The 18,435-nt window shown below is 33.8% G+C and overlaps 1 protein-coding gene across 1 annotated transcript in view; it reads right to left on the bottom strand.

Annotated features, from left to right (window-relative positions):
- The window catches only part of LOC135924541 (uncharacterized), a 22,723-nt gene extending 5,532 nt beyond the window's left edge, over nt 1–17,191 (bottom strand). Inside the window, exons 1-18 of the mRNA XM_065459603.1 lie at nt 16,927–17,191; nt 11,431–13,491; nt 11,097–11,258; nt 10,879–10,965; nt 10,390–10,595; nt 9,643–9,819; nt 8,416–8,502; nt 7,639–7,760; nt 6,795–6,888; nt 6,024–6,149; nt 5,161–5,259; nt 3,976–4,053; nt 3,766–3,869; nt 2,811–2,869; nt 1,546–1,597; nt 1,304–1,371; nt 613–743; nt 401–474 (exon numbers count right to left, since the gene is read on the bottom strand). Coding sequence (XP_065315675.1) covers nt 401–474; nt 613–743; nt 1,304–1,371; nt 1,546–1,597; nt 2,811–2,869; nt 3,766–3,869; nt 3,976–4,053; nt 5,161–5,259; nt 6,024–6,149; nt 6,795–6,888; nt 7,639–7,760; nt 8,416–8,502; nt 9,643–9,819; nt 10,390–10,595; nt 10,879–10,965; nt 11,097–11,258; nt 11,431–13,491; nt 16,927–17,113 — 3,974 coding nt within the window. The 5' untranslated portion in view covers nt 17,114–17,191. The remainder of the gene's footprint in view (nt 1–400; nt 475–612; nt 744–1,303; nt 1,372–1,545; nt 1,598–2,810; nt 2,870–3,765; nt 3,870–3,975; nt 4,054–5,160; nt 5,260–6,023; nt 6,150–6,794; nt 6,889–7,638; nt 7,761–8,415; nt 8,503–9,642; nt 9,820–10,389; nt 10,596–10,878; nt 10,966–11,096; nt 11,259–11,430; nt 13,492–16,926) is intronic.
- Nucleotides 17,192–18,435: the final 1,244 nt, after the last annotated feature.

Here is an 18,435-nt window from a genome sequence, read left to right as displayed (position 1 = left end):
ATTTTTTAAAACTGACCTATCAAATATTTTATCCAGAACAATTATTACGACAAGGCTGAAGATTTTCCGCTCATAGATGGCAAAACGGTTTGGACATCTATTAGATCGAATCGCGAGGGAATATTTATCCCGGCTTACAATATTGAGTTGGTCGTTTTTAAATATCTCTTCAAATTGAGTTTAGCGTTTTTAAAAATCGCTTCAAATTGAGTTTAGCGTTTTTTAAAAATCGCCTCAAATCGAGTGTTGGACAACGCTAATTGTAATACTTCAACGACAAAAAAAGAAGAAATCTTATATACCGTAATTCGACATTTTGAAAGAAAAATGGAAAACCTTATAGGAAATGTTTAAAGGAGAGAATAGTTCACGTGATTATTTATAAGAAATAGTATAATACGAACTTACAGCGTAGGCCTGTTTGATTCCGCCGTTATCCGCTATATTTTCGCTTTGGGTAGCTACCCCGTTTAGCTAGCGAGAAAGATAAAAATAAAAATTTTAAAAAAAATAATATCGTGTCGCCACAAAATCCCCTGCCTTTCAATTTACCCTCGCGTTTCCGGTTAATTTTTGAATATAATTATATTATTTTTTTTAAAAAAACAAAACTTTAATGTCAATTTCCGGTACGGTGTAATTTCCGTATTGGTCGATAATGCAAGACGCCTTCTCCTGGAAATTTTTGGTAATCTCCTTGGACCACCATTCCTTCTGATTACCGAATTCGTTGTATTGACTTCCTGTTACAGAAAATAAAAAATGATGAGACATTTTCGGAATGGTCGAGAGTAATTAGGTAGACGGTTCGGTTCAGACATTTCCATAGACCGAACCGATATAAACCTCAAATAAGAGAGCGAACCTATAAAAAACCACCGTTAAGAAAACCGATTTCTCTTTTTGTTCGAGACCAAACTCTTTTAAACCTGAATGGCTCATTAAATATTTTATTTTTTTTAAAATAGCTAATGAAATCATCAACAGCTGATTTTCGATGTTTGTACAACTTTTAATAAAAAATAAATTCGCGAATTCTAGTTTGGTATTTGAATGTCATTTGTCCATAACACCAAATTCGGATTTCTAAATAGTTAAAGCCACATTTGAAGATTTATAGTATTTCAAAAAAAAAACAGATTTAGTTTAATTTAAACAAGTTTTTTTAAATAAAAAACAAGTTTTTTTAAATAAAAAACAAGTTTTTTTAAATAAAAAAACAAGTTTTTTTAAATAAAAAAAACAAGTTTTTTTAAATAAAAAACAAGTTTTTTTTAAGATCCCCTATATAAATAAAAAAAACCAGATGAGTCGAATGCGTGCGTAGTTTCGTGGCCTATGATGAAACCTATTCTTCCATAATTCACTGATCTATAAAAATATATTTTAGAAAGAAAAAAAAAATTAAATGACATTTATTTTTATTTTATTACTTTTTTCCTTCTATCCCTCTTTCCTCTTTTCCTTCCTTCCTTCCTTCCACTTCCGCTTCTTTTCAAATTAATAAAAAAAAGTGAATAAAAAACAATTACTAAATTATTTTACTTAGGGTATCCATTTTTATAAAATGGCGTCTGAAGAATGCCAGCTGGTATCACTGAAAATACAAAATACGATTTATTTAAAATAATATTTAAATTTTATTTAAAAAAAATCAAATAAATAGGTATTTCTCTCTTTCAAGAAAAAACTATTATTGACATTAAATCTTTAATTAGCACTGGGATATTAAAACTGATATGTCGCGTAGTCGCCATCTTAATCAAAAATCGGACTGGAAAAACTATGTATCTAAAGGGTGTATCATTTCATCATATTTCTATCCATATAATGATACATAGACTGACGACGCATTCGTTAAAAGCGTACATCGAATGAAAAACAGCTGCGGAAGCCATTTTGGCTACCCATATAATTATTAAAAAAATTTTTAACGAAGGCATCCGAGATAATTAAGGAAGCAGGTTTTCAATTTAAATAGCAGTTTTTTTTATACATGAGAATAATTACCATATGGGTTACCAAAAAATGGCGGGTCCAGCTGATTTGCATTGATTATTATGAATGCATCGTCAGTCCAGGTATTATCATATGTCACTGGTTTGCGGCAATGCGCGCGTTATTTTTTCAACTCTTTCAAATCGTTTTTTTTTTTTGACCGCGTTTTTTTTTAAATTTAAAAATCTGATTTAACCGGAAATGTATTCCGTTATGTTTGGAAAATCTCAACCCTTATGAATTCCTGACAATTTTAGCCATGAAACTTTTTGAAACTCTATAGAATTCACATTAATTATTTTTTTCCCACAGATTTTTCATATATATTTTCTTTCTTTCTTTCTTTCTTTCTTTCTTTCTTTCTTTCTTTCTTTCTTTCTTTCTTTCTTTCTTTCTTTCTTTCTTTCTTTCTTTCTTTCTTTCTCTCTTTCTTTCTTTTCTCGAAAGGATAACGGTTAAAAATTATTCTACACATTCCTTATATAAGGTATAAACATGCCAAAAATACAATTTTCGGTTAAAATTAAAATTTTTAAATTTTTTTTTTTTTTATAAAAAAACGCGTTCAAAAAATCATTTATTGCCGGAAAAAAACACATTTGCCGGAAAAAAAACACAAAAACACATTAGTCGGGAAAATAAACACATTAGCCGCTAACATATATTAATCTTAAAATTTATAAGGCAAATAGGGGGATTTAGGACACACGAAAAAAAAATATTTTGAATTTCAAAAACAAAAAAATAAGAGATTTTTCGTCTTGATTGGTAAGAAATAGATAAAAATAAATGGAAAAAAAATAAAATAATACTTATGTAGTTTTTGTTCCAGTGGTAGTAAGCATTGACTTCCAAGATGGTGTCCCTCCATCTTTGAAAAAATTACATTGAATAATGATTAAGTTTTAAAATGATTTCAAGAAAGAAAGAAAGAAAGAAAGAAAGAAAGAAAGAAAGAAAGAAAGAAAGAAAGAAAGAAAGAAAGAAAAAAGAAAGAAAGAAAGAAAGAAAGAAAGAAAGAAAGAAAGAAAGAAAGAAAGAAAGAAAGAAAGAAAGAAAGAAAGAAAGAACGAAGCATTAATGATATGGCATATAATGAAGTTTATGTTTTATCTTAGGGTCTTAAGCTTATAATTTTATATACCTATAATCAGGGATTCAAGAATTTTTTCAAATTTCATTTAATGGAAATTTTGATGACAGGAAACTTAATCTAAACCGATTTTCCCTAAGTGGCGTCCGAACCTGCCCCAGGTCCATTTTACCCCGGATATATGGTATCATCCTTAAATCGGTCTCTGGTCCGTTCTGTGGTTTCAAAATGGCCAACCAAACAATTTTAAATTTCCTGAACCCCTGTTCGGATTCACGTCCCTTTACCTGTAATTACGCTTAATTTCGAAAGCGATCTTAATATAAGAAAGAAGGGGAAAAAAATTTAGTTCATAAAATTTGAATTTTACCAATAGAATCCTTAAATTGGGCATTAAGCACGCGCACCTTACATAGTTAGAAAAAAAATATGTCTTGAGATACTTAAATAGGATTGACAGGATATAATTAGATACAAAGTTCGGAGACCTGTAGAGGTACCATTTTACACAGTACAGCACGACCCGGTCAAGTCCGGGCTTGGGTTTATATGTTCAAGCCCGGACCAACCCGGCCCCGTTTTTTTCTAAAAAAAATGGCGATTTCCCGTGTATCCGGACAGGACCGGGCCGGGCCGGACTTCGGGCCGTATATCACGATAAATATAATTTATACTCGGTTCTATTGACGTATTTCCGGAAGTAAGTGTGATCCATTTGGCTCGCCTCTTGTTCCAGTTTTAGTATGTTGCCGAAATACGTTTCCTTGCTGATATTAACCTGTAATCATGACAATTCATTCGTTCATTTATCTATTCTTACATTCCTTGGTGATTCATCATTTATGCGTAACATTCATTCGCTTATTATATACTATATATATTACCCTCCGATTTATATTATCCAAATAATCCAAATCCGAAAGCAATGCCGGGTAAGCTATTTTCTTTATGATGAAATCTGCCTAAAGAATTTAAAAAATTTTTTTAAAAATAAATAATATTAGTCCCAATGACATAATAATAATAATACCTAGACTGTCGATTACAAAGAAAGAAAGAAAGAAAGAAAGAAAGAAAGAAAGAAAGAAAGAAAGAAAGAAAGAAAGAAAGAAAGAAAGAAAGAAAGAAAAAAGAAAGAAAGAAAGAAAGAAAGAAAGAAAGAAATTCATAATAAGTGCGTTTTGAAAGTGACTTAGAATGTAAATCAGCTGGATCCGCCATTTTGGTAACCCATATGATCAGGCAATTCTTTGGTAAAGATTGCGTCAGACATAAGGAATTAGATTGGCATCTCGCTTAAAAATTTTAAATAATGATACGGGTTACCAAAATGGCGTCCCCAGCTGTTTTTCATTGACCTATACACTTCTAATGAACGCATCGTCAGTCTAGGTATTATTATGCGTCATTGATTAATTATATCCTCTTTGTTTCTTACAATGTATTTATTATTCTATATAATTGAGTAAATTAATAATCAATTCTTATCCGTCAACAGAGAACAGGAAACTGATGTAGCTGTTAGAGTCGAAATCTGGCCCCCTTAGGATAATGATTATATATTTGGCACTTCCTTAAAAACACCGAATCGAATAACACAGATACCGATAATTCAAATTTATTCTGAATTTATATCATTTGTACTTTTAACATTTACTACCACAGATGTTAGGACGATCCATCTTTTAGAAATGATTTTTCTCCCTGGAATTGACGGAATCCTTCCTATATTTCTTCAGGACCTGGATATTCCTGCTATGGCTCAACTGACCGATACCCTTTCAAAGATAACCCAGCTAGCTCATCAAGCGTATGCTTTTAGAGGGACATTTCCTCAGATATTTTCCAAGATAATCTATGGGACCAAGTTTATAAGACCAGACCTATAGCCGTTGGCATCATCTGGCGGTCGATTACTCGCTTAATTAGTAATGAACCGGATACTATCTTCGATATCGCAGAATACAAGCTCCTGTCAATCAGAAATCGACCGTTAAAAACCCTTAGGGCCGCGCCCATGGAAAAAATAAATAAAATGGGTTTGGCCGAATTCTAAAATTGAAATAAACCTTTTTTTGTGCCACTATCCTGGTTTGATTATCCATCCATTCGATTTGAGGTAAACGCTCGTTGAACACGTCCTTGATTTCTTTCGAAATGTTGTAAATCTTAGGGATAATAAAATATAGGAAGGAAGGAAGGAAGGAAGAAAAAGAAGTAAAAATTTGTAGGAAATACACAGTGAGGGTAACCTCAACATAGCTTTTCGGAATACACATTTTGGGTTCAAATTAAAAAAAAAAAAATTTTTTAAGCCCCGAATTATTATTCAAAATTTTTTTTTTAATATTTTCGAGTCCGGCTCGGATATATGTTAACGTCAATGAGTTTTTTTTCCGGCAATGTGTTATAGGAAGTAAGGAAGGAAGAAAGGAAAGGAAGGAAGGAAGGAAGGAAGGAAGGAAGGAAGGAAGGAAGGAAGGAAGGAAGGAAGGAAGGAAGGAAGGAAGGAAGGAAGGAAGGAAGGAAGGAAGGAAGGAAGGAAGGAAGGAAGGAAGGAAGGAAGGAAGGAAGGAAGGAAGGAAGGAAGGAAGGAAGGAAGGAAGGAAGGAAGGAAGGAAGGAAGGAAGGAAGGAAAGGAAAGAAAGTAAAATTTGTAGGAAATACACAGTGAGGGTAACCCTTAACATAGCTGGAATACACATTTCCGGTTCAAATTAAAAAAAAAAATTCCGAATTTGAAAAAAATGGCTTTTCATTAAACGTGACGTAAATTAAAAGATTTTATTACTCAAGATCCCGTATCCGGTTATGACATTGTTATAATTATTTTTCCCCTCTTATCATTTTTCTAAACTTTGCGAATTATATAAAATTTATTTTCTGTATTATGTCGCCAGCAGATGATTAATAATAATAATATTATGTAAACCGATTCCTTGGTTTCCTTGTCGAAGTATCGTTTCACGAAAAGATGGCCGTTAATGAGCGGGAAAAATTTCAGAGTATTGTAAACGCATATCTTCCACCTGGACTTTAAGGATCCCGTGCTGACGAGCTTTTTGCGCGGGAAAAAAATAATAAGAATTATTATATTTTTTTATCCATTTTGTATTTTCTCTTCTTCTCTTTCTTTCTCTCTCTTCTCTTCTTTCTCTCTTTCTCTCTTTCTTTCTTTCTTCCTTCCTTCCTTCCTTCATTTTTTGTAACTCCGCTCTAATTTCTCATCTATTTTAAAGGAGAAACTAAAAAAATATCGTATTTTTACTCAAAGCTTTGATAATTTACCCACTTTTCCCAAATTTTGGATCTGGCCGGATTACCTTCCATTCACAGTTAGCCCGATGTCGCAGCAACCCCGCCAATTCGCGCTAAACCGTGAGTGCAGGGTTAACAGGGACCAAAAAAATGAATTCTGTCCTATGGATCGGGGGGGGGGGGGGTTCTAACGGGGTTATTATTTATTTGTTATTACCTATATCAGAGTTGTTAACAGATACTTTTTAAATGGATCTAGATACAGATACATCGTCTAAAATAATATCTAGATACCGATATTTTAATCAAAAATCTATCTAGATACAGATACAGATACCACATTTTTATATCTAGATACAGGATCTAGATACAGGATCTAGATACTTGTATCTAGATCCTTTAACAACTCTGATATATACATATAGACACATACATAAGGCATTACCTTGTTAAAAGCTTTTTCCATATCCACCAAGTCCCGGTTGGTGTATTGCAACAAATGATGCACCGTTTTCCACATGATAAAATTGGAAACTACCCTTTAGGGAAAATATAAATATTTTTTTAAAATAAATTGGCGGGAAAAATAAAAAATTCGAACCAATGCGAGGAGAGATTACCGTATAGCCAAAAAGATTTTTTGTATCATTTGCCCCACCCCCTCTCCCCAAGAAAAGAAAAAACATAGTTTTTAACACTTTACTTTTTTGCAAATATACGTGTTGTTTATATGAGTGAAAGAAAGAAAGAAAGAAAGAAATAAAGAAAGAAAGAAAGAAAGAAAGAAAGAAAGAAAGAAAGAAAGAAAGAAAGAAAGAAAGAAAGAAAGAAAGAAAGAAAAAGAAAGAAAGAAAGAAAGAAAAAGAAGAAAAAACCTCATTTCCTTATGTCAATCCCATTCATTCTCCGAGAGTTTCCTCGACAGCAGTTTATTCGGAATCTTAATATCCCCTTCCTCTAACACCAACCTATTTAGGTGATTTTCACTAACCTCTAGAGACTTAACCTCTCTAGAAAAACGGTGATTCTTTCGGAATGACAAAAGGGGACAAAAATTTTTTTTACTAACATTCACCCACCCCCCCCCCCCTCCCAACCATGTCGAGTCAGTTGAATACGAATATGGGCCTCAAATTAGATTGATCAATTAGCTATCTTACAGAGTTTGGTTGGAACTTTTTAAAATGAGTAAAGATCTTTCTGGATCCCTATAAAAATCAAGCAATAATAATAATTTTTGTCTACGTAGGCTGAGTTTTAGTTTTGTACGTAAAAAAAAAAGACCCAACCTTTTGGGAGTTACGGTCAATAACTTTCCCAACTTTCTCATGTATTCCAAGGAGAGAACTCCCACCAAGTCATCTTCCTTCAGTTCGGGCATCAAATGCTTGAAGTACTTGAGCCAATTTATCTGTTTTATTAATATATCATATAGGAAAAACTAGAATCATAATCTCGGTGATGATTTAATTTGTAATGTTTCATTTCTCTCACTACCTTTTCGGTTTTGAAATTGAGTTGTCACTCTTTTTCATTTTATATAATGTCGACCGGTCAATCAAAGTATATTGAATTTTCTTTTTTATTCGGTCACTTTTGTAAAATAAAATTATTTTTTTTTTAAAAAAAAGAAGCAATCGCAAATCTTTTTAAATCTGTGTTTTTTAATTTGATTGACGTTTAAAAGCGAAAATTTTTAGTCTTATTATTTTATTATGAATTTGGAGGTTGGGAGGGGGGGGGGTGTATATTTAACGCGCGGTTATTATATCGGTAGAGAGGCAGGAGGGAGGTTAAATCTACATTGTCTCTCCTTCTTAAATCGGAGGGGTTAGCGTGTAGAAGATTATGAGGGTCTCTACGAACGCGTATCATAATTGCTATAACATAATGATTGACAGGGATATGGTGAATATCACTTTTCTAATATTTTTGGGCTAAGTTAATTTTAAATAATAGAATTTTTTTTTAAATTAATTTTCATAAAAAAATATTACAGGGAAAGGGAAGTTGCCATTTTATTCACTCACTCATTCATTAATTTATTCGTTCGTTCACTTAATTACTTCCGGGATTTCTTTTATCAATTCTCCGACGTTCATCTTGGTGTAATAGTTTGACACTAGATGCCTCGCCCTTGTAGGTAAGCTTATCTATATTATAAATTTAAAAAAATATATAAATGATTGACTTGATATGATCCGTTATTATTTCACGCCGCCGCCTTTGCGCAGGGTCGGATAACTGTTCCGCTATTAATTTTGATTAGAAATATCTCCGCTAGGCTACAATTTTCTATGTTTCAAGGGAGCTCCCATTTTTGTAATATAGCGAATTTAGGGGAGACCCTGGCCACATACGACCCTATTTTGTAAAAATTCTCATAAAAATTTTTTAAATATTAAAAAGTCTCTACGAAATGATTCTATTTGTTAGCTATAATAATGATGATGATGTATAGTACACACTTCTTTAAAAATTTTCAAATTTTCGAGTGAAAGAAAACAGGGCATATTGGACATAGTTAGCATGGTACATAGGATAACTAACTTCCTGGGTTGCTGTAGTTTATAATTAACGGCTAATTTTTTTCTATATTCTCTAATATAATCTTATAAATGATAGAATTAAATAATAAAATGAAATTAATTTTAAACGGATAGTAATTTAAATCAGTCCTTTCTGTGCAAAAGTCTCACGTCATTTTCAAAATAAAACTTAGAGAATAATGCTTGATTGATATAAATTTTAAAGTGCCAGTTACCCAAATTATCGCTTAGAAGTTCCCAACTTATAGAATTTATTTTTTTCTGTCCCCTTATGAATATAATTTGTCAAAATAGAATAGTTGAAAATATTTAAAATTTTAAAAAATGAAAGATTGGAACCGGAAACGTTTATAAACCGAATCAATAATCGAACCCGGATTTTAAAAGGTCAAAGCGAAGTTTGAGACCGGGTTTCAAACCGAACGGACATTGTTATTTTTTACGAATCGAACCTGAATAACCGTTTTTATAGGAACCGGTATCTGAACCGATATTCGAATCTGAACATTTAATCGATCCCGTTATAATCGATAACAGAAGCAACAAGGAATTTATGAGTTCATCTTAATAAACGACATTATTGAAAGGCCTTCAGAGGGGGGAAAATTTTTTTTTTTTTAATTCCGCGAAATATGCAGGAATTAAATATATATTTTTCAAAAGGGCATAGCAAATTGTATTTTAAATTTGGGAAATGTACATTAAAAAAAATCAAATAAAATTATTTATAATTTGCGCTAATACATTAGCAAGGTGGATTTCGAATTCCAACGTCTGTCTCATATGGATCTCGGCGTCCGCCCGATCAGCTCCCAAATATTCCGCCACTTCCACCATAAATGCCAGGTAACTTTTCATGACCTCGTCTTCCATGGAATTCATGTAACGTTCCCTTTGAAATTTGAACTTGGGTTGATCTATCTTTTTTAAAAAAATTTTATAATTAAAAATTTTTTTGCTATCACATTTTCTTCCTTCCTTCCTTCCTTCCTTCCTTCCTTCCTTCCTTCCTTCCTTCCTTCCTTCCTTCCTTCCTTCCTTCCTTCCTTCCTTCCTTCCTTCCTTCCTTCCTTCCTAAGAATCAAATCTAATAAAATTAAACTCTAAAATCCTAAAACTCGCCTTAGTGTCTGTTACAGAGATTTGCAAAAGTAGACCCGACCCGTACCTGGCCGGAACAGACTAGGACCGGTTCGGGCCTAATATTCTTTAAAAAAAATTCAGGCCGGGCCGGTTTTGAAAAATAATCAATCAATACTGTAATCTCCGGATTTTCTTTCATTCTTTCTTTCTTTGAGAAGAGAAGAGAAGAGAAGAGAAGAGAAGAGAAGAGAAGAGAAGAGAAGAGAAGAGAAGAGAAGAGAAGAGAAGAGAAGAGAAGAGAAGAGAAGAGAAGAGAAGAGAAGAGAAGAGAAGAGAAGAGAAGAGAAGAGAAGAGAAGAATTACATCATGTATTCCATAAAGTGTATAATTATAAAACAAAAATTTACTTCGACAATATAGATGGAGGAATTTCTCTTGTCCGGATTGAGTCCTTCTTGGATCAGCACATTAATCCTGTACCTCCGGAGCCTGGCTATCGTTTGTATGGGATCGAAGGATTGTTCATTCCAATTTTTGCTGTTCAGCATCGCCCATCCTCCCAACATATTCAGGAATTCTAACAACGGTTCTACCCTAGCGCTTTCTATGAAACCTTGCTCCGAAAAAATAAAATTTGCCATTATTATTAGAGATCCCTTTCCCGCATATTTTAACCGCGCGTATAAACGTAAACGCTTTCATTGCTAAAAAAAAAGATAGGATAAAATTATCAACAACATTTGAAAGCGTTTTAAACGCAAAGAGAAGTGAACCAGACCCTAGGTAATATACTTTCTTGTCCCAAATTCTAGTTTCCTGAGAAACTTCATATATGAAGGAACCATTACGTAAAATGCGTATATGGCAGATGAGACAAAAAAAAAAATAATTCGTACTTTCGTTGATACACGATTCGTAGAAAGTCTTCGCTCTGACAACGGCGATTCTATCTTGATTGACTTTGATGGGCTCCTCCAAAATACCTATTTCAAAAAATGTATTTTTTAGTTGCAAATGTAATCTATTTTCTAATAGAATATCTTCAAATAACGATTATGGTTACTTGACTTTTTCCTTAGAGTCAGGAAATCCTAAGAAATATTTATATTATTACCCTTAATTTTGACGTTTAAATTGTGAGTGAGTTCTGTGAAGGGATTAATTTTAGACTCCCCTTCCGGGATCACGTGTTCCCTATCCCATTTACCGCAAGCGTATTCGTAAAAATTATCGCAGGGGTCCAGCGTCGCGTCCATAGAAGAAAGAAGGGAGGCCGCTTTTATTTAAAAAAAAAGGAATTTATCAATTCATTTGATTGATTGATTGTGGATCATTTCTTATTTATGATAAATGGCCCTGTCCCAGTCCCTACTCACTTTCTGATTGTTTATGTATATATATTTCTTCTTAATATCCCAAAAATTCTAAAATTCATAAGAATAATATACCTATTTCAACGCATTGGGGTGTTAGGCACACGTTGCCTTCTTTTTTGGTCGATTGTGGTGGCCGACCCTTGACAATCTCGGCTTCCTTCTCTTCGATCGAGATCTTTTTCTGAATGGAATGCTCTGAGGATGATGAATGATCGTTACTCATGGTGGAGGAATTATTTATCGATTCGCTAGACGTGTTCGGCGTTGCTAGATTGGGAGCATATTTGGTGACTATCTTCGGGGAAGAGGTTGAAGCAAACCGAGCATCTGAGTCGCCCTTTGCCGAAATGCTTCTATCCAGACCCGGCTGTTCAAATTTGATATAATCCTGTTCTTCTAATGTTTTGATGGATATTGACTTGGGACCCTTGAGGGTTTCAGGTTTTTCATTGCTTCTCGATGCGTTAATGATGATGGTATAATGTGGAAGGGTGATGGTTGTAGAAGAATTTTTTTTACTCAGAAAATCATTCTGAATCATGGGAGTCATGGTATCCAATAAATTATACTTGACAGTATCATTCCAACTGCTGGAGTTGTTACTGTTCGAGGAGCTGGAAGGTGGTAAATTGTCGTCTCTCTCAATAAATCCTGCTTGTTGAGAATCAGGCTTAGAGGATGAGTCCTTATCTTCCATTTTAAATTCAACCGGCTCTTTCGATTCCTGCGAATTTATTTGCTGTTTTATGATCAGATTTTTCGAAGATTCCAACAGCAGCTTGTGCTTAGCAAATATTCCGGCGCTCATGGGTGGAATACCCAAAGAAATGTAAGGGTTAGAATTTCGTTTTTCCTTAGATTTTTTAGTGGTGGCGGAAGAGTTGATCACATCTTCGTACCCATCTGCGTAATCGCGATCTTCCAAATTTCTAGAACCGTTTGTTAGGACAGTGTAATTTCGGTTAGCCGCCACCTGGGGCGTTTTGCTCTTTATAAGATTCGCGATCGTGTTGACGTGGTTGGTTGCGGGAGATATTAAATTGATATCGTCATAGGGATGGCTCGATTCGTCATTAAAGTCTCTCTCGATACTGTTGGATCTTATATTTACTTTATCGGGATTTTGGGCATCGTAAAATTTTACGTAGGATAACAGCGAGGAAAGAGCGGAGGAAGATACAGGGTAAGGCATACCGCTATAACCCATACCGCTATAACCCATACCGCTTTTACTGGCATTCTTTTCGAAATTGTCCGGAGGATGATAGCTGGAAGAGCTCATCTCCTTCCCGACTCTTTCGTTATTGTTATTGTTGTTGTTGTCGTTGTTAGGTGGGGGTGCGTTGAGATTAGGATCTAAATACCTGTAAAGTTGGAATCCAGAAACTGCGCTTATGAGAGACTCGGAGTCGATGAACTTGCCCAAATGGTTGGAATCTTCGTAATATCCGTAACCCTGGTTATGCCCATAATCCGCGTAACTCTCTGCGTGGTTATTTTGGCGCGGAAAATTTCTAAGCAAATTTTGTGAGGAATCATCGTAATTCTTCTTAATAGTACCTTCGCCTATGTAACCGGTAGTGCCGGGTGGTGAAGAGGAATTTTTGAACTCGCTATTGGACATCCTTAGCCGCGAAGTATTAACCTCACCTGAACGTTTTGAAATATTATCACGATCGGACAAATGAACGATTGCTGTGCCTGTCAGATTAGCTTCTTTGTCATCTATAGTCCCTCCGCTATCACTGATCAACGTGATTTCAACCTTAGTGGGCGAGATAGATTTGGCACCATTTCCCACGAAAATAGGATTAGGAAGTATGAGTATACCGTCCCTCTCCACGTTCTCTTCTTGGATGAAGGACTCCATAGTGGGAATGGGCGGTAAGAAGATCTCGGAGTACTTAAAACTCTTATCAACATCGGTCGACAAGGTCGCTGGCGAAGATCCACTATCGTCACGGGTGATTTCTTCCTTGAAAACATGGCCTCCACCTGAAGACAACGAGATGTTTGTGAAGTTATTCGGATCAAAGATCGTTATCTCAGATCGAAAAAACTTACTGGATTTCAACTTCGATGTGGGATTTGGAGTGGTATTGTTAATGGAGGAAGGCAAATCATAATGCTTATCTGAATAGTTTTATTATTTATATTTTAATAAATAAAATCTTAGAGATCTATAAGGACCCTAACTAAGGCCAAAACCCTCAAACTCGGGAAAATTTCGTATAGTTCTTAACTGGAATTTTCTTCTTTAGAAGAATCTAAATTTATAAGCTTTCTATTTTTCCAGAAAATCACTGACAGGACAGGACAGGTCCAACGTTACAAATGTTAGGGGAACAGGGTGATAACCCCTGACATCACCCGACCATTGAGGTATCCATTTTTCATTTAGACTTGAGGATTTCTTAAAAAGAAAAGCGAAAGTGAACCTTTATAGATTTAAATAGTTTATTTATCAAATATCCTTATAATTTTGTTTTTAATATCAAAGATTCCATTTTTTTTTAAACTTTAAAAAGAAATTTGTCACATTAAAAGTCCATTTTTTAGGGCTAAAAGTTTAGCTAATCACTCTTGAGTTGGTCAAATGACGTTATTTAACCTAGAAGTGATTATAACCAGCCACACCCCCCCCCCTTTCCATTCTTTTCTAAATATTGTTGATCCATATCAATTATCTTACACTTTTTCTCCTATTCAAGAACAGATGTCCAAAACGATTCTTACTCATTTTATACTATCATTTCATCTTATAGTCCATATCATTTTTTAAATGTTTTCTCAAAGATTATAATTTTGAGCCATAATGTATATATTAATTAATAAACAAAGGATTAAGTGTTGTTTTAAAAGGCCGATTGGGCTGGTTTTTAAAAACCGGCCAAACTCGATATTTTATCTACAATAATATTACGCAAGCCTGAAGATTTTGCTCATCAAGGGCGCACCAAGGTCTAGACATCTATCAAACTAATTCTCGAGAACTTGAACAATATTTTTCTGGCTAAAATATTGAGCTTGCAATCGGCTCACGAACGATCAGTTTAACAACACTACAAAGGGATCATCTTTCCTAAAAGCGATGTTTTCCACGTGTGTTATTGGAGCCCACAAAAAAATTTTCTATCGCTTACTTTGGTCCGGCGGCATTAATATTATTATTATTTATAGAAGATTGAAAACGAGATTTTAAGCAACGTCACTCTCGTTAACTGGAAAATAGCGGGCATAACGGAAATTTTTTTTATGGGAGAATAAAATGAGTAACCATAAAATATATGTGTATCTTTCATTCGGTTTTATTGGACAAGTATCCTAGCACCCCGGCTGTCCCAAGCCTGTCGGTGACCGGGGTATTCTAAGCTCAGATATTCATCTCATCATATGTCTTTCCACATCAGTCATCGAAGAAAAACCTGAAAAGTTTTAACAGTTCCTTATCAGGATCGAACCTGGGAATTTCGGGCTTCCAAGCACACTTCATAAACCTACTAGGCCATCCCGGCGTCGAATACCACATATGGAGCTTAAAATTTTGGCTCCTGATCATAGAAAAGGTAAGCGTCGATATCCTTAGAGTTTCCGAAGAAGGAGGATGAGGGGGGGGGGGGGAAGGAGTTCCTTCAAAAGTTTAGGGTTTTTTTTTGGCAAATCGTTCATAATTTTGAATTCATTTGCTCATAAAATATAAATATAAACTATTATAATACGATTTGATTGGTTGTTGTCCACGTGATCGTTCATATTGCCTGTACCTTGAATGACAGCAGTCATCACATAAATTAGGGTATATATGTCGTATGGGGAAGAAATAAATCCTTTAAAAAAAATTTAAAATCCGATTTAACCGGAAATGGATTCTAAGCATGATCCGATTTAATCGGAAATGGACTCTAAGCATGCGTAGAGTATTTTACCTTATAAATTTCAACCAATTTTGCCAAGAACATTTAGAAACTACTTCTAAATTCGTATTAATTTTTATATGGATTTTTCATAAAAAAATTTTAAAAAAAAATACTAAAATATCTATGGCTTGAAATTGGCTGAAATTTTTAGGGTAAATTACTCTTACATATGCTAGACAAAATTTTTTTTAATCGCCCTCGGTAAAGGATTTATAATCAAGAGATTCAGAATCCCCTATACGACATATTCAATCTTAGATATTGGAAAAAAAATTTGGTCAAAAAAAATATCATTATTTTCTTAGGGTATATCAAATAATTTAAAACCGAACTTTAAGGAGTATCGTATTCGTGAGGTTGGTTATTAACAAGGCGGATGATGGACATTTTGTCCTGGAATCATTATTTATATCATGGCGTTATTTTTTTTTTCTATTTTCACATTTGTAAAACCATCAGCATGACATTGAGTCGGAATTCTCTTCTCTTCGTGCTAAGTCTACACCTATTGTGCTTAAATTGGGCATATTTTAAATATCCCAAGATTTATGTGCTAGTTCAGGCTTGTCCCTTTCCGTCGCAGTGACAGGTGTTAGAAGCCATCAGGAACCTTGGCTCCTCAGAGTATAACTAGATCTATCCTCCCCCTAGATAACTTCTAAGGAGTGAAATTAATGAGTTAAATTCAGGATGCGCATTAGAGATCAGTTACGAACTGGCCAGACCGGCCTGCCCCTAACCGGAAAAATATCTTACAATGGTTGCACCGTCGCCCTCATTAGCGGGAAACTCCCGCAATTTAAAAATTCCTCACGCATTTAAATTTTCAGCATTTTTTTTAAACGTTTTTTTTTTTTTAATTTTACGTGAATAAACAAAGAAACGGTTGGAAAATAAAGAATTGTGTTTGTTTTTTAATATAAAAATTAATATTTTTAAATATAAATAAAATATAAACTCGAATACAAGTAAAAGTAAAATGAAAAACTTTAAAGAACTTATAAGAATAAAAATCATTTATTTTGAAAAATAATTATAAAAACGACGCCGACTTTGTAAGGAATAATTAAGGGGGGGGAGGCAAAATGGCACTTTCACAACCCTGGAAGATCTGCAAAAGTAGGCCCGGCCTGGCCGGGTCGGGCCTGGCCGGGTCGGGCCTGACCGGGCATTTCGGGTTCGGGCCGGGCAAAACTTTATAAAAAAATTTTCGGCCGGTACCGAGCTTGAAGTATTAGGTCCGATGCAGTTCACTAACCCTGGAGACCTAGACATGTCTATAGATTGTTAAATGAACAACACCTATGAGCAAATGATTCTTAAAACGAAATAAATGCTCAGATAAATTTAGAAATCATATTTAATACATAAATACTTAAATCATATAAGCTTAATGTTTTAGATCCAGATATGCACCTAGTTATACTGTAATTTAAAATTTATAATAAAATACCGCTTCATATTTATTCGGGGGCCATCTCTATTTTAACTTTTCTGGCGCATGCTCGGTCAAAATAAAAATATAAAAAAATTAAAGGCATATCTAATTAATTTTAATTAATAAAGTCTGAGAGGGTGTGCAAGCAAGAAAAAATGATAATGCAAATAAAATATAAAGTATGTATTTTTTTTCTTTCTCTTAATAAATTACCTTCTTCAACGAATAAAGAATTCGATTTATCGTTACCGGGCGAATATTTATCCGCTTTCGTGGCATCGGACGAATAATTATCCGGCGTCATTCCTATCGGAGTGTGGAAGCATCGACACCGATTAATCCGGAAGAACAACAAGCTCAATATTACAACGGTCACCGAATTTCTAACAAATAATAGCATTTATTATAAAACAACCTAAGTTTTTTTTTGTTTTTTTTTTTCAAAAAAAGAATTATTTTTTTTCTCAAAAAGGTTTTTCAAGAAAAATGAGGGATTATTAATCATGTTATGGAATGAGGAATGAAAGAGAAAATAGAATAGGATATAAATTATAATTTACAATTATTATTTATATCATTATATTATATAAAACAAACAAAAAAAGTTGAATAAAACAGATTTTTTTAAATATAAATTTTTTTTTTTTTGAAAGACATTTGTAAAATTTTCCCATTATTTTAAAAAATAAATAATTTTTACAATTTATTAGATATATATTTTTTTTTAAATTCTCTTTAGAAAAATTCTCTCTTTTAGGACTTGTGTGAGGAGGAAATGGGGGGGGGGTGGCGAATGATATTTTATTAGGAATATGTACTCTTGAAGCAGGGGATGTTTTGATTGGGCATTTTTGAGATTGCAGACCGCCCGAGGTAAAATAGACCCTGGTCGGGTTCGAACCTCTCTTAGAAAATCGGTTTCGATTAAGTTTCCGATATCAAAATATTTCGCTAAATAGAGTTGATAATTCTTAAACCCGGGGTCCGAGCGTTTCGAATTTGAATTTATCGAAGACTTTAAACTGTTTTTTAAAAAAAAGAAAAACTTTAAAAATATCTCCTAGGTTCCTGTTGGGTCGATAATCTTTCTACCAATCAATTTTCTTTTGCCCCCCCCCCTCCTCTGAGCATGCGCTGTCCCGACAATTCACTATTCACTTCCTTCCCCAGGTTTACTCACATTTTTCTTTTCAACCTAAGCTTCAGAGGCGTAACGTTTGGTTATTATTCCTAATCCTAAATAAATAAAGAAAGAAAGATAGAAAGAAAGAAAGGATTAAAAATTTATTAAAATAATATTAATTTTTTTTAAAGAAAATTATGATTTTATAGAACAATATTGCAAACCCGTCTGGCTAACATTTTTTTCTAAAAATTCTGTATTTAAAAAAAAATAGCTTAAATTTTTTTATTAGAAACATCCATATGGGATAAAATTATATAACAAAAAAAAATAAAATAAAATCGAAATCTAATAAATATTTTTTATTAGATTTTGTCAACAAATCAGCTGGTAAATAAAAATATATCATTTAAACTTTATCGCGAGCTCAATCTGTTACCTTTTATTGAGTGATGGCAACCAGCAGCTCACCAATCTTCGTTTAGTGTTGGATAAAACTGACCCACTAAGGGTTAGGTGACTATCCAATCAATATAACCAATTTCTAAGAAATGACGAATTTTAGTTAGGCGATAGCTATCAGGCAAAGCACCATTTTA

Source organism: Gordionus sp. m RMFG-2023, chromosome 2 (assembly GCF_954871325.1).
Source record: "Gordionus sp. m RMFG-2023 chromosome 2, tfGorSpeb1-WG-v2, whole genome shotgun sequence".
In the NCBI taxonomy this organism is placed as follows: Eukaryota; Metazoa; Nematomorpha; class Gordioida; order Chordodea; family Parachordodidae; genus Gordionus; species Gordionus sp. m RMFG-2023.
Note: the sequence above shows the minus strand (reverse complement) of the source record. Positions and strands in the feature narration are given on the sequence as shown.